Raw genomic sequence first — 16,354 nt, 5'->3', positions numbered from 1 at the left:
AACTGTGGGTGGTCCTCCGCAGACAATGTGCTCAGGTATGGGCACACTGAAGAGGTAACACAAATATATTGAACTTGGAAGAAGTGAAGGAAGTTGAATCTCTTTATTTCATTGTGTTAGTTCATTTTTTGTTTTAGTTTATGTAGCCCACATTATCCTTAAACATGCTGCAGATCCAAGAGTGCATTTTTTATCTATCTGCTTCCTTCCTCTGAGTGCTGGGATTGCAGTTGTGGGGTACACCACCAGTCAGTCTTTCTTTCTTTCTTTCTTGCTTGCTTGCTTGCTTATTTCTTTTAGGGAGGCCCTCATTATATAAAGCAGGCTGGCCTCAAACTCACAGAGATTCACTTGCCTCTGCCTCTCAAGTGTGTGAGCCACCACAGCCAGCAGGGATGGACAATCTTAGATGTTTCTTGAAGTATCAGTAATATTATCCCTGCCTTCTTTCTACCCACTAGTTGCTTATAGCATCAGGGTCAGGTGTCCTCTTGGTTGTTAACAGCTACCTGTTAACAAGCTACTACAGGTACTGAAGAATGCTTAAGATGCCCAGGTTGAGGAACACTGATTTTACCCAAATGGAGATTTGGAAATGTCTAGGTCTTCTATGATACCTTTTTGTTTGTTGGTTGGTTTGTTTGTTTTTCTTTGCTTTGCTTTTGTTTATTTGTGTTTTTTTTGTTTGTTTTTGAGATAGAGTTTCCCACATTACCTCAACTGACCTGGAACTTGCTCTGTAGACCAGGCTGGCCTTGAACTTGAAGCTATGCTTGCCTCTGCCTCCCAAGTGCTGGAATCAAAGGTGTGTGCCACCGTCTCCCAGCAACTAACTTTTTAATGACTTATTTTTGTTTTATGTTAATTGTTGTTTTGCTTGTATATGCCTGTTTGGAGGTGTTGGATACCCTCAAAGTGGAATTACAGACAGTTGTGAGCTGCCATTGGGTGCTGGAAATTGTACCCCGGGACCTTCAGAACAGTAGCCAGTGCTCTTAACTGTAAGCCCAGATTAATTCTTAAAATAGTTGTCATGAGGGTTGGAGAGATGGCTCAGCAGTTAAGAGCATTGCCTGCTTTTCCAAAGGTCCTGAGTTCAATTCCTAGCAACCACATGGTGGCTCACAAGCATCTGTAATGAGGTCTGGTGCCCTCTTCTGGCCTGCAGGCATACATGTAGACAGAGTATTGTATACATAATAAATAAATAAATATTTAAAAAAAATAGTTGTCATATAGCCCAGACCGGCTTCAAATCTACTATGTAACTGAGGACAGCCTTGAATTTATCATTTTCCTGCCTCTACCTCTTGAGTGCTGAGCTTAAAAGTGTTTTCCACCATGCCCAATTTATTTGGTGCTGGGTATGGAACCCAAGCCCAGGCAAGCATTCTACCAACTGAGCTACATTCCTAGCCTCAGACTCATTTTTTTAAGATTTTATTTTTACTTTTGAGTAATATTTTACATTTTTCTTTACTTTTATTTTTAATTATATTGTTTTTATATGTATATGTTTGTGTATATTTAATTATATTGCCTGGCTATTTGTGGGTTTATGCATATGAGTACAGTGCCTGAGGAGGCCAGAAAGGATGATGAGTTTCCTCTGGTGCTAAAATTACAAGGGATTGTGAGCCACCCTGTTGGTGTTGAGAATTGAACCTAAGTCCTGTGCAATAGCAGCCAAGCTCCTAACTGCTGCACTGTCTCTCCAGGTCGCCAAGATTAATTTTTATTATGGTCTGAATATGTGAAGAAGCAACTAAAATAATCTCCTTGTTCCATATTTAGCTCTGCATTTCCCCCCCCACACCAAAATCTCTCTCATTTTTTTCTCCTTCTTCTTGTTGTTTCGTTTGTTTGTTTGAGACAAGGTTTCCCTATATAGTTCTGGCTCTCTTGGAACTTGCTTTGTAGACCAGGTTGGCCTCTAACTCACAAAGATGCATCTGACCCTGCCTCCCAAGTTTTGGTATTAAAACCTTGTGACCCCACTACCCAGCCTCTCTCACTTCTTTTATTAATTATGAAAATTAAATAAGGGTGATAAGTTCCTGTGGGGTGCAGTACACTTTTGACTTAATGGAGTCCTTATTTTCCATGGGTGGAGCTATTTTATCATAACTACGACAGAGGTGAGTAGTTACATTTTCACATGAAGCAAAATTTGTTTTTAATTTAAAAATACACCTTATTTATTCATCTACAGGTGTGACATGGTACAATGTAGAGGCCTGAGAACAACTTGTGAGAGTTTAGTTGTCTCTTTCCTCCAAATGGGTCCCAGAAATTGACCTCAGGTTGTCAGGCCTAGTGGCAGGCACCTTTAATCACTAAGTCATCTCAACCAACCCCATGTAGTAGCAAAGTTTTACAAGGGGATTTTGGTTTTATTTTGCTTATTTAACCAATTTTTACAAGTTTTTACATAATTTTTTTCTTTTGTGACATGAGTCTTGCTATGTAGCCCTAGCTAGCCTGGAACCTGGGCTTTTGGAGAAACAGACAGGTCTACTACCAGTATGTCAGGTACTGCTTCATCTTGTCCTGAAGTCAGAGGTCTTCTGAGTGAGTGGATTCTGCCTGCCTGCCTGCCTGCCTGTCTGTCTGTCTGTCTGTCTGTCTATTACTTATCTCTCTTCCTCTCATTATATGCAATCCAAACTGGTCTCAAACTCACTATGTAGCACAGGCTGGATCTTATTTTACTGTATAGCTCAGGGCAGCCTGAGCTGATTGGGATAACAGGCATTCACCACCATGCTAAGGCTTCTCTGTTCCATTGATGAGTTTGGGACACATGAAGTACATCAGCAATATTCTAATATAACCATTTCCTTCAAATATTGATGCCTTTCCAGGCACTGGTCTTTTTCTACCTTATTATTTATTTCTTGTTTACTTACTTAATTTTTGAGACTTTGCAGACTAGTAGTTTGGTCCTAAGCTGAGATCACAGTGATCTGCCTGTCTCTGCCTCCTGATTGCTAATATTAAAGATGTATACCACCATATCTGGCCTGAGCACCAGTCTCTGGGTTCCAGTACTCTTCTCTGTCTATTCCCCAAAGGGAAAATCCCTTATGTTGAACTAATCCCAACTGAAATGTCACCTGCTATATGATAACCTCCTTATGACAAGTTCTATCTTTCTTTTCCAAGAGAATCTAATGTACTTGTCTTTTTTAGTAATTCTGTTATAGTTAAAACATTAAGCCAAGCAGGTGGTGATGGTGCATGCCTTTAATCCGATCCCAGCTCTTTGAAGGTAGAGGCAGGTGGATCTCTGAGAATTTGAGGCCAGTCTGATCTACAGAGAGAATTCCAGGACAGCCAGGGCTGTGACACACACACACACACACACACACACACACACACACACACACACACACCAAAACAAAACAAACAAACAAACAAAAATGAAACATACAGTCATTAGCCAGGCATGGTAGTAGTAGCATTTAATCCTAGCACCAGGAGACAGAGGCAGGCAGATCTCTGTGAGTTCGAGGCCAGCCTGGTCTACAGAGTGAGTTCCTTAACAGCCAGGGCTACAGAGAAACTTTATCAAGCAAAAAAAGCTTTAAAGCTTTGAGTAGATCATGTTTATTTGGGCTTACAATTCCAGGTGAGTCCTCATTGTAGGGAAGAAGAGGCAGCATGAACGTGCAGCAGGTGGTCACATTCCAGCCACAGTTCAGAGCAGGAAGATGTTAGTTAATGTATGCACGCTTACCACTCAGCTCCCTTTCTTCATTCTTTCACAGCCTAAGACCCAACCCCAGGGAATGGTGTCACCCACAGTAGTCTGTGTCTTTCCACATCATGCCCACAGACCAACCTGACAGGGAGAGATTGGCTAACTCTTCATTGAGACTCTTCCTGCTTGATCCTAGATTGTCAAGGTGACAGTTAAAACTAAACATCTCCTTTCCTAAAGGAACATATGTCAATTGCCTTATAAATTATTTATGTTCAAGAGGTGACTCGGTGGGTCAAGGAGCTTGGTCCCAAGCCCGCTGGTCTGAGTTCTATCCCTGAGAACTACAAAGTGGAAGATGAGACCTGACTCCTCAAATTGTCCAGACACACAATGAATAAATACACGTAAAATGTTAAAATATTTATGCTTATACCCATAGACTAATGCATCTCTTAGCCTATGGCAGAAAAGCTCCTTTTTGGGTAGAGATTCATTTAAAAAAAAACTGTACGGAAGTGCGGTAAGAGCCAGGAAACAGATGGGGAGCCTGCGCTAGTCATGACCCACCATAGAGATACTCCTCTTTCTGAGACCTCCGAGCGTCCTAGAGAGGAACCGGACGCGGGCCCTTTCATTAGGGCACCTGCCTGACAGCATCCGCCACTCACTTCCGGTCCGCGCAGGCCGGGGCAGGTGCTGAGCGCGCAGGCAGTCAAGGCCGCGGCTGGGCGGGAACGGAGCGGAGGTTGCCAGCTCGGCGGGGCAGCTGCGGCCTGGAAGGTCGCCTCTCCACGCACAGCCGTGGTCTCAGGTAAGAACTGGGCGGGTCGCGGCCGGGCCAGGCGGAGAGAGCCTAACGCAGGGTGTCCACGCTCCGCGGGAAGACCTTGGCCTTGCGCCTCTAAAAAGTGAGGAGATTTAGACGCGGATGCAGGGCGGTCGTTGGAAGAAGAGCCACGGGGCACCCTCTGTCTGCCAGAGGCCTGCGAGGAAAGACCCACAAGGGGCCTGTTGCCCGCAGGGCGCCGGCGGAACGAGCTAGGCAATAGCTGGCTCGTTCCAGAAAGTCCGATGCAGCGAAGAGACGAGTACTGTAGACGGAAAATGAGGAGTCGGTTTAAGGGCCGGGTGGAAAAAAACACAAACAACCAGTAGAAACTGTAACCGAAGGTCGTGGCCTCTCGCCCGCTAGTTGCACCAACTGTCTGAGCGCTTTTGTGCTTTGGGGCATGGGGCCTGTCTCTCCAGCCTGCCCGCCCGGAAGTAAACAAGACTCATTTTACAGACTGCTTTACAGCCTCTTTTTTTCCTCAGGTGTAATGTTCGCTTCCCACCAGTTCTCCCATTCTCCTCTCGCTTTCTTCCAGCTATGTAACCAGATTGTCCTAGAACTCACCGTCTGCAAGCCTAAACCAGGTTCCAGGATTACAGGCAACTACTGCCGTGGCTGTTAATCTTTCTCTTTTCGAGACGAGCTCATTGTGCACTGTGTAGCTCTGGCTGTCCTGGAACTCACTATGTAGACCAGGATGGCCTCTAACTCACAGAGAACACCTGCCTCTTCATCCAAATTAATGATGATTAATGATGGTGGGTGGGTTTTTTTTTTCTTTTCCCCTCATGTTTGTCTATGTACCACAGTGTCCAGAAGACACAGCAGATCGTCCAGAACTGGAGTTACAGCAGGTTATGAGCCACCATGTGGGTACTGGGAACGGAACCTGGGTCCTCTGCAAGAGCAGTGGGTGCTCTTAATCACCGGGCTGCCTCTCCAGCCCATTCTTTCTTCTTTTTAAACCTTCCATGTTTTTGGAGGGAGAGGGTTCTATATGCTGCTTGCATATTCTTTCTGTGTCTCCTCTTTTACTTATTCTCTTGACACTTTTGTCCATGCATACAGCATGTCTTGACTATTGCTACCCTAACTCCTCTCCCCCACTCCTCCCAGGGACACCCAAACACCCATTTTTGTATCCTCTTCTTTTTTGTTGGGGTGCTGACTGATTTTACTGGCTTAGTCCTGTGCAGGTATATAAGTCCTGTGTGGCAATAAGTTCATGAATGCAGTGGCTGCGTCACATCCAAAAGACAGCATGTCACAGTACTTTTTCCCACCCTCTGGCTCTTACATTCTTTCTGTCCCCGCTTCCACTATGTTCCCTGAGCCTTGGCTGTGTAGGGTTGTTGACACAGTTGTCCCATTTAGGGATGAACACTCAACTTTGGCCAGTTATAAGTGTCTGTACAAACTGAAGGCAGATCAAGGCTTCCGTGACTAAGGCTGAGATTAGCTAATCTGTGGGTATTACCTTAAATATTTAGAAAGTGGTTTGATGCCACGTCTGCTTTAGCAAAACCATAGTTGTAGGTTCTCCTTTAGGCCCAATCTCCCTGTCTATGGGTTTTTGACCAGGTTTACAGTATCAGGCATGAATTCCCTCCCATGGAGCAAGCCACAAATTCAGTCAGAAAGTAGTTGGTTGCCTTCAAGCTACTATTACAGCAGTGTACATATCTTGTCTGGCAAGTCTTTCCTTGTTAGAGCCTGCAGGCTTCCCTGCTGTGTGCTACTGGCAACGGCTTTTCTCCTCCAGGGGCCTGGATAGCACCTTTCAGCACATGAAAACTAGCTAATGGGGAGGAAAGTTCCAGGTCAGTTCTAGTTTGATTTCTCGGGGTGCTGCAACCAAAATGTATTGTGTCTTCAGCAGCAGGGCTTTACCATTGTACATGGGCAATCAAGAGCAGTGGCAATAGCCTGTGCAGCATTGTCTTTAGACCTAAAGCACCATCACAGTCAAGCCACTCGTGTTGACCTCAAAGTTTGTCTTGGTCTTGATTTTGCCTGCTTTGTTGTTTCTACCCTAACTGAAGCCCCAGATCAGCTGATAGGATCTGAAGATCTGTATCAGCTTCCTGAGAACAAAAACAGAACTGGATGGGCTGACCTCCCGTGTGTGTTTCCTGTTCTCAGAAGGACCCTCTCTGTTGTCATCCTCAGGCTTGCTGGAGCTTGAAGATGCTGAAAGAGCGCCTGGAGATGGCAGAAGATCCTCAGCAGCGGATGGGTGTTCCAGTGGTGAAACTGGAGAAGGAGCTGCCATGGGGCCGGGGAGGGGAGGACTCCAGTCCTGAGGCATTCCGGCTGAGGTTTCGGCAGTTCCGCTACCAAGAGGCAGCTGGTCCCCAGGAAGCCCTCAGGGAGCTCCAAGAACTCTGTCGGCGGTGGCTGCAGCCAGAGCTGCACAGCAAGGAGCAGATCCTGGAGCTGCTTGTGCTGGAGCAGTTCCTCACCATCCTGCCCCGAGAGCTCTACACCTGGATCCGAGAGCACAGCCCAGACAGCGGCAAGGCTTTGGTGGCCATGGTGGAGGACCTGATGGAGAGCACACCGGAGGCCAAGGCGGTGGGTGAGAAGAGGGTGTCTAGGCCTTGTGTGGTTGGTGTGGGAATCAAAAATGGAGAGATTAAGGAAGTAGTGGGAGTGGATGAAACTTAAAACCTGCTCCATCATCCCCTAGCCCCCAAACAGCATTTCTCGAGAGCAGCTGCTGTTTGGCAAGAGTCAGAGTTGAACACGTGGCCCAGTGGGTAAAGCATGAGGACCCAAGTTCAGATCTCCAGGATCATGTAAAGGTCACAGGAGGGAGTGTGCACGTGTACTCCCAGTGATGAGATGGTGGACAAAGGAAGGAGAGCCCCCAGAAGTTTGCAGTCCAGATAGGCAGACGTCCTCAGCAGGGATGAGCAAGAGTCCCTATCATAACGTGGAAGACGAGACGAGAACCAGCACTGGAAGTTGTCCTCTGATCTCCACACATGATCAGGCGTACACGCCTGTACTCAGTACATGACATGAATACATACACACACATATATTTATACTTAGAAGATTTTTTTTTTAAAGAGCCATCTCTAGGGCAGGAGGGCCTTATGCCTTGGCTTAGGCATCAGGGACCCTTGGGTGAGCTTCAAATCCAGTGAACGTAGTTTAGCTTGTATTCCAGGTCCACTGTGAGCTTTACATGCCCTTGGGGAAGAGGCTAGTGGCAGTGGTTTTGTGGCACCTGGGATTTAGGCACAACCCTACTCAATCGCTCTGGGATTTCTTACTCAACTTTCGGTACTTCTGCTCAGGCAAAATCAGATCTGTGGGTTCACTTTGTTGCAAAAAGCAGTTTTAGAAATAGCAGAGTGAGGTATATTAAAAGACTTTTTTTTTAGGGGTTGGGTAGATAGTTCAGTGAATGGAGCATTTGCTGTGAACGAATGAGCTCCCACATAAATGCATAATGCTGGGTAGGCTTGATAGTCCATAATCCACTCAGGAGGTGGAGCTAGCATCCGCTATGTGAATTGGCTAGGTAGACAGTGAAATCAGCAAGCAAAAAATCAGATGACAGACTTTGCCTAAATACATAAGATACAAAGTGATAAAGGCAGACACTGAAGTCACCCATTGTCCTCTGTGTGTGCACATGTACCCACATACATACCATACATATCTATGCAAAGAAAAGACATTTTAAATATCTTTGAAATTTTTGTTTTATTCTGTTTTGTGTATGGGTGTTTTGCTTGCAAGTATGTCTGTGTGGCATGTGCATGCAGTGTCTCTAGAGTCCACATCCCCTGGAAGTGGCAGTACAGCTACTTGTGAACTGCCATATGGATGCTGCAAATTGAATCAGGGTCCTCTGGAAGAGCAGCTAATATCTTAATCACTGAACCATCTCTCTGGCCCTTAAATAACTACCTTAAGTCCAGGAGTTAACAGAAAGAGAGATGCTCACATTTTGACTCAACAGTTTTTTGGAAAAGTGTGGTGGCGAGACACATAACTGACCACACACATCTGCCTTCAGGAAGGAGCGATGAATGCTGGCGCTCAGCTCACTTTCTCCTTTTGTTTTAAAGATTAAAACATTTACTTATTTTTATTGTGTGTGTGTGTATCTGTCTGTGTGTTTAGAATGTGCACATATATTCAGGTATCCACAGAGGACATTGGATCCCCTGGCACTACAAGCTACAGGTGGTTGTGAGCTGCCTGGTGTGGGCACTAGGAACAAAATTTAGGTCCCCTGCGAAAACAGTATGCACTGTTTGCTACCGAGCTCTCTTCAGCCCCTCACTTTCTCCTCTGATTCAGTGTAGGACCTCACCCCATGGGATAGTGGGGCTGCGTTTAAGGTGGGGCTTGCTACCTCAGGTAACCAAATCTAGACACATATCCCTCCCAGATAAGCCCAGAGGTTTGTCTCATAGGTGACTCTAGAACTGTCAAGTTGATTATCAGTATTAAAATCTATGAAAAAGAAGAAAAGGGAGCAGGACCTTGTTTCTATGAGAATGTCACTTTAAAGCTCCACTTTTTGTATAGCCGCTCTTTCTCATTAGCTCATTCATTTTGGAAGTATTTATTTAGCTTTCTTGTGGAAGAAGTCAACAGCTTTCTTTCCTCTTCCACCTTTTCTCTCCTTTCTCTTTTACACCGCCCCTCCTCCCTTCCTCTCTCCTTCTTTCCTGCTCTTTTTTCTAGTCTTTTTTTTTTAAGGCAGGATCTACTGGGTAGCACTAGATTGCCTGCAATTCACTTATTAGACCAGTTAGACCAAGCTGGTTTTTAACGCAGGGGTGGGGGATTCCCCCCTCTACTGGGTGCTAGGAGTACAGCTTGGACCATCATACTGGGTTTATGTGGTGCTGGGGATGGAACTCAGGGCTTCAGGGCTTGCAGGGCTTCATGCATGTGAGGCAAGCACTCTACTAGCTGATTTGCACCACTAGCCTTGCTTTCTTTTTCAGTTTTATTTCAGCTCTTTTTCTAACAGCCTCCAAGCAAGTCTCATTCTAACTGGTGTGGGCATTCTTCTTAGGTTCCATGCCATGCCCAGGGAGAACAGCTGGTCACAGCCCTTGGTGGAGGATCTTGGCAATCAGGCATCAACTTGGGGCCAGTAGAAGTCAAGCCTGAATGGGGGATGCTGCAGGGGGAAGGAGTTCAAAGCCTGGGCCCAAGCACTGCAGAACAGCTGAGCCAGGGCCCTGGAGATGGGACACAGGCTTTCCAAGAGCAAGGTAAGATGCCAGTGATGAGGATGAAAGGTCAGCACTGGGCTAAGTAGTTACTGGTAAAGTATAATATTGAGTTTTTCAAGCTACTTCCTTTACCCCAGTAGGAAACAGATGAAATGGTTTTTTACACCTTGACTGGTTTTACAGGACACATCTAGAATCATGTTCTCTTATCATTTGTTCTTCCTTCCCCTCATATCAATTCTAGAACCACTAGGAACTATGCTCATGATATGGGAGAGTTAGTTATTAAGTGAGGAGACAAGCCATACCCACATGAGGCTTCATTATTACTGAGTCTCGGAAAATTGTTCTCATTAATGATTCAGGAGTGTGACTAACTCTGAGGGGACAGGGTTGGGATAGTCTTCTCAGCCAGAAAAGGGCAGGGGACTCCTAGACTCTTGGCTGTAGGTCATTGTGGTACTGAAGTAATTTTTTCTCTCTCTTTTTTTTTTTTTTTTTTTTTTTTGAGATAACATTTCTCTCTGTAGCCCAGATTGTTCTGGAACCCGCTCCATAGAGCAGGCTGGCTCGAACTCAAGGATCAGGGAGATCTACCTGCCTCTGCCTCCCAAGTACTGGTATTAAAGGCATGCGGCCACCACTGCCTGGTCCTGACGTAATTCTTGGTGGTCTGTAGTTCTGAGATGGTGTGTATTGGGGTGGGGTACTTTTGAATTGGTGGACAACAGCCCTGATCCTCTTTTGTGTTCTGCTCAGCACTGCCCATTCTTCATGCGGGTCCAGGTCTTCCCTCTGTGAGCACCAGAGACCAAGAAATTGCTGCTGGGTTCCTTGCAGCAACATCCCAGGTGAGCTAACATTTCTATTTTGGAGATTTTGTTGATTTGTTTATTTTTTGAGACAGGGCCTTATGTAGCCCAGGTTACCCTCAAACTCAATACGTAGCTCATAGGGCCAGAGAGATGAGTCAGCAGTTGAAAGTGTTTCCTATTCTTCCAGAAGACACAAGGTAGGCTTCCAACATTCGTGTCTAATGGATCACAGCTTCCTTGTAGCTCTTGCTCAGCAGATCTGAGGCTCTATTCTGGCTTCCCAGAGGGTTGCACATATATCACTGCCTCTTTCTCACACACACAAAAGTAATTTTTTTTTTTAAAAAAAGTAGAAGATGATGTCTTTATGCTCCCGATCCTTGTGTTTCCACATCCTGAGTGCTGGGATAATAGTCATGCAGCACTACACCTTACTGTGTGATGCGGAGGATGGAGCCCCGGGCTTTGGACATGTTAGGCAAGCACTCTACCAGCTGATGCTTATTCCTAAGTACCATATTCCATTTTGTTTATTTAACATGCTTTATTCTTTTAAGTTAAAATGTATTATTTATCCTCTTGTGTGCATTTGCATAAGATAGATATGTGGGTGTCCATGCCACTACATGTGTGGAGGTCAGAGGACAGCTTCGTGTAGTCGTTTCTACCTTTATGTTGGTCATCAGGTTTCACCTACTGAACAGTTCGTTAGAAAAGCATAACCTTAAGGTGGAGCTTGAGGGAACACACAGGCTTCCAGGCTCAAACTTGAGGAGGTTGCTGAGATGGTGAGGCCAAGCAGGGCCATAGTAGCAGGGTCTGAACATGTTGGTCACTCTATGTTAAAGCTGTTGGAAGATAGCAATTCTCTCAGCTCATCCAGGGTCCAGTTGCTTCTGTCTATGCTGTGCTTGAGCCTTATTTTGAAGCTACTGGTAGACTACCCCACCTTTTTTTGACAATGTGTTTAGTGTAGTGTTGTGGGAGGTGTGCCATAGTGCTCATGTAGAGGTCGAAGGACAGCTTGCTAGAACCAGTTCTATCTGTCCACCATTTCATTTCTAGGAACTCAACTGAGGTCATCTTGCTTGGCAGCCAGCACCTTAACACACTGAGTTATTTTATCAACTCTAGGGTTCTTACTTTTTTCTCTTAATTTATTTTTATCTTTTTTAGGTGTATGAATGTTTTGCCCACACATATGTTTGTATGTATGTGCATCACATGTGTGCCTGGTGCGCTCAGAGTCCAGAAGATGGCATCTGATCCCTTGGAACCGTTAGTTACAGGCAGTTATATTAGTTGTTATATAGGTACTAGGAACTGAACCCTGGTCCTCTACAGGAGCAGCAAGTGCTCTTAATGGTTGAGCCATCTCTGTAGTCTCCAGTATTCTTTCTTTATCTATAGTAGTCTCTTGATGTTTTAGGGTCTGGGGCCTTTTAAAGACATGGCTCTGGCTTTTCCTGAAGAGGAATGGAGGCACGTGGCCCCAGCTCAGATTGACTGCTTCGGGGAGTATGTGGAATCACAAGACTGTGGGGTCCTTCCAGGTAAGACAGTTGCTTGGCACAGGTGAGAAAGGAGTTTTGAAAGCTACAGTTTTAAGAGTCTTGCCCTAGCCATGGTGCTGCATGGATAGTATAGGGAGTGTAGGCGAGTCTTGGAGACGTGTGTCCATGACTAAGGGATATCCAGCACTAGAGAGAAAGGAAAGGAGCAGAAGAGGAGTGCTTGGTCTGGTTCTTAAGCAGATGGTTACTGAACACCTCCTGCGTGCAGGCCCTATGTGGCTGCTTTCTGTTGGGACAGGGAGTGTGCTGGGTGAGAGAACATAGTGTGTGGGTGTGCTAATAAGTGTACCATAAGTGCGGGCTAACTGATTATATCAGTGGAAAAGAGGCCAGGGGAAGAGAATCCCTAGGGTGTGCCCATCATAAAAATCTGAGTTAGATTTGTGTATGTGTGGTGTATGTGCTTGTGTGTATACATATGCACATAGCTGTTCTCATACCCAGGGGATTGAAGAGGGAGTGTGGGATTTCTCCCTTTGTTACTCTGCCTTACTCCTTTGAGCCTGGGTTTCTCTCCCTAAACCTGGAACTTGACTTTTTCAGTTAGACTTACAATCCTAGTGATCTTCCTGTCTTTGCCACCACAATGATTTTTTTCCAGGCATGTATAAGACCACACTGGGCTTCTACGCATGCTGGATTCCGAACTCAGGGCATCTGGTTACACAAGTGCTCTTAAGCACTGAGTTGTCTCCAGCCCCACTGAGTTAGATTTTTGAAGGAAGTGAAAGTCTGAACTAACAGAACCTTAAGTGGGGGGTGGGTATTAAAATCTGTCAATCAGTTCAGTATCAGGGCAGAGAGATGGTAAGGAGCAAAGAAAGGTCAGAGTTCAGGGTTCATGGACGTGAAAGGTATTGAGGTTGTTGATCCAAGAAAAAGAAGAGGAGCCAGTAATGGGACACACTAGTACGCTGGGTATGGTTATTCAGGCCTGAGATTTCCCCCTTTAGAATTGCATGAGTTCAAAGCCAGCATGTGTTACAGAGTGAGATCCTATCTCAGAAAGCCAAACCATCACAACCACCAAGATGAAGGGATTCATTTGGAGGAGAAGACATGGTGCACAAAGTTCCCTGGGTGGTCACTGTTTGAGGAAAGCAGAAAAGGAAGTGAGAGGAGTCTCCTTTCAGATGTTTCTTTCCAGCAGGGCCATAGCATCACAGTGGGAGAGCAGGCCTTCAGGTCTGAGGAGGGATGACATTACAGACAGCCTTAGATAATATGCTGGAGCCTGAAAGCATAGGCAGCCATGGGGGGCCTGGAGAGGAGAGATGGCAGCCTGTAGGTCTCTTCATTCCTTTCAGATCCCCACAAAGAAGTAAGCTTGCTCTTTTGTAGGTTTGTGGAATGGTGGTGGGAAGCCCATATCTAGTTCTAACCTAGCCCACCTAGCCCCTGGCATGCAGGAAACCTTAGGTAAGAGTGGAAAGTTACAACAGGGGTTTGTGTCTGTCTGCCTGTGTGTGGAAGAGCTGGTCTTGCTCACATTTGCAAGTGGAGAGAAGGTGAGGCTACAAGGTCACAGCAGCCTTTAGAGCTAGCAGAGAAATAGCGACAGAGAGAAAGAAAGGGTGGCACCTGATTTCTGGGCGTGAAGGAGAGCAGCAGTTGGAGGGTCTGTGCTGCAGCATCACCACAGTGTTGACCTCCTTTGCCACACAGGTTCTGGGAACAAGGAGAAGGAGGCCAAACCCCAGCAGGAAGATCTGAAACGAGCATTTGTTGGGTTGACTTCTGATGGGTTTGGAGAAACTGCCATCCAGGTTCCTGGACCAGGGGGTGCCTGTGAGCAGGAGCCTGGGGGATCTGGAGCCAGTTTACCTGGGCTCTCTGCTCCTCAGCATGGGGTCCCCCTGCCAGACACCCTTAACACTCACAATTCTTTCTGGAAACCTTTCCAGTGCCCTGAGTGTGGAAAAGGCTTTAGTCGCAGCTCCAACCTTGTCAGACACCAGCGAACACATGAAGAGGAGAAGTCCTTTGGCTGTGTGGAGTGCGGGAAAGGTTTCACCCTGAGGGAGTACCTCACCAAACATCAGAGGACCCACCTGGGCAAGAGGCCCTATGTGTGTGGTGAGTGCTGGAAGACCTTTAGCCAGAGGCATCACCTGGAGGTGCACCAGCGCAGCCACACAGGGGAGAAACCCTATAAGTGTGCGGACTGCTGGAAGGGCTTTAGCCGGAGGCAGCACCTGCTGGTACATCGCAGGACACACACTGGGGAGAAGCCCTACACCTGCGAGTGTGGCAAGAGCTTCAGCAGGAATGCCAACCTGGCGGTGCACCGACGTGCACACACTGGAGAGAAGCCCTATGGCTGCCAGGTGTGCGGCAAGCGCTTCAGCAAGGGGGAGCGGCTGGTGCGGCACCAGAGGATCCACACGGGCGAGAAGCCGTACCACTGCCCCGCCTGCGGCCGCAGCTTCAACCAGAGGTCCATCCTCAACAGGCACCAGAAGACCCAGCATCGCCAGGAGCCCCCTGTGCAGTGAACATATCGTGAAATGGCTCTGCTTTGGGGGTGACTTGCATTGTGCCGAGTGGTCTGGGCAGTGCCCAGTGAAGGACACTAGAACGTGCTCAAGCAAGAGGAGGACAGAGCCTGGTGTATGGAGAGCTTCCAGAGGGCCCACAGTTTCCTTCACCTGTTGTAGGGAAACATAATCCTAAGCTTCAGTTTTTTTTGGGGGGGGGGTGGTTGGGAACCCACCTCCTGAGCAAGTTTGGAGGTAAGGGCAAAATTTTATTGCATATTGACAACTTGAAGCTCATTTTTCTTTTCATTTTGAGATAAGGACTCATATTATTTAAGTTGGTCTCAGACTAGTCGTGTAGCTAAAGATGATCTTGAACTTCTGATGCTCCTGCCTCCATCTTCCCAGTGCAGGGATTATTGGAATGTGCCACCATACCTGGCTTATGCTATGTTGGAAATGAAACCGAAGATTTTGTGCATGCTAGGTGGGGTACCCACTGACTGAGGTATGTGCCCAGCCTTGAAACTCAATTTTTAGAGAGCTTTGTCTTGCCTGCGAGATCTTTAGCTCAGGCCTGCCTTCCCTCTGTTTTTCATTTGAAAATATTTATTAAGCACCTACTGTGCTCCTGGCTCAGAGAATGCCATGGTGATTGGGACCAGTGAGATCTTGGAGCTTGTGAGCAAAGCCAGAGCAGTAGCTTTTAAGTATCCCAAAGCACGTGTTGTTGCAAGTGCCACATCAGAACTTTGGTACACTCCTGTGCTGGCCTGTCTGTGTGAGGTCTCACATGCCCTCCACCTCAGGTGGGAACTTCTCTTGTGCAGCCTTGTTTATTGAATAGCTTTCTTGGCAGCCTTATTGTCGTGGACTAGAACGTTCTACCTTCATCTGTAAAGTCTCCCCCTCCCATTACTCCTTGCACTGTAACCACAGCTACTAGGAAATTAATATTTTGCTACTGATCATTGAATAAACATGAACATATTTTAAGACAATTAGTTACTTCCCTGAAAATAGCTGATGAATTTAATCTGAAAGACAAACTAGTATTAATGCCCTGTATTTGATATAATACCTCAGTGAGAGTAAGGGGCGTGTGTGTATGTGATGTTGGGGATTAAACCTATAGCCTAACATGCTAGGCAAGCATCATGCCACTAGGCTGTATCCCCACCTCTACCTCTGCCCTTTTTTAGAAGTTAATTTTGATAAGTTGCTCAGGCTGGCCGTGGAATTGTTTTGTGGTTCATGTAAGCCTTGAAACCTCCAGCTCCATCCTCTGGGGTAGGTAGAATTACACATCTGCTTCACCAGGCTGGCTGTCCTCTTTGTCTTTATCTCATTCATCCTGTGTTTTCTGAGGTCCTGCAGTGTGGTAGGAGCATTTCTGTAAGCTTAGGTTGCATCAGTGAATCAAACAGGGACTATCCTTGAGCTTGAGCTGAAGAGATGGCTCCATGGATAAGAGAGTTGCTACTCTGACAGAGGACCCAGGTTTGGTTCTGGCAGCTCACACCAGGCTAGCTGCCCCTCCAGGGGATCCAACACATTCTTGTAGGCTTCTGTCTTCTAGTTTCTGTGGGTACTTGATTCCCATACACAGACCTTCCATGAGTATGAACATAATTAAAAATAAATCTTTACAGGCTGGAGAGATTATTTAGCCATTAAGAGTGCATATTGCTCTTGCAAGAAGACCTGAGTTTGATTCCCAGCACTCACATCGAATGGCTC

General features: G+C 46.3%; 1 protein-coding gene across 4 annotated transcripts; it reads left to right on the top strand.

The window, feature by feature from the left end:
* Positions 1-4,364: 4,364 nt before the first annotated feature.
* Positions 4,365-15,615, top strand: Zscan25 (zinc finger and SCAN domain containing 25). 4 transcript variants are annotated; one of them, XM_048433451.3, is made up of 7 exons: positions 4,365-4,517; positions 6,708-7,112; positions 9,586-9,787; positions 10,508-10,599; positions 11,993-12,116; positions 13,803-13,903; positions 14,042-15,615. In XM_048433451.3, exons 2-7 carry the CDS (start codon positions 6,726-6,728, stop codon positions 14,630-14,632), a joined length of 1,497 nt encoding a protein of 498 aa, XP_048289408.3. In that variant the 5' UTR covers positions 4,365-4,517; positions 6,708-6,725; the 3' UTR covers positions 14,633-15,615. The 4 variants fall into 4 exon arrangements, with proteins under 4 accessions (XP_048289408.3, XP_085541425.2, XP_048289407.3 ...); XM_085685299.2 differs by having other exon boundaries at positions 10,535-10,599; positions 13,803-15,615; XM_048433450.3 differs by having other exon boundaries at positions 13,803-15,615.
* The last annotated feature ends 739 nt before the right edge of the window (positions 15,616-16,354 follow it).

Source organism: Myodes glareolus, chromosome 2 (genome assembly GCF_982192425.1).
Source record: "Myodes glareolus chromosome 2, mMyoGla1.1, whole genome shotgun sequence".
NCBI lineage: Eukaryota > Metazoa > Chordata > Mammalia > Rodentia > Cricetidae > Myodes > Myodes glareolus.
This window is presented reverse-complemented; position numbering and strand designations above follow the sequence as displayed.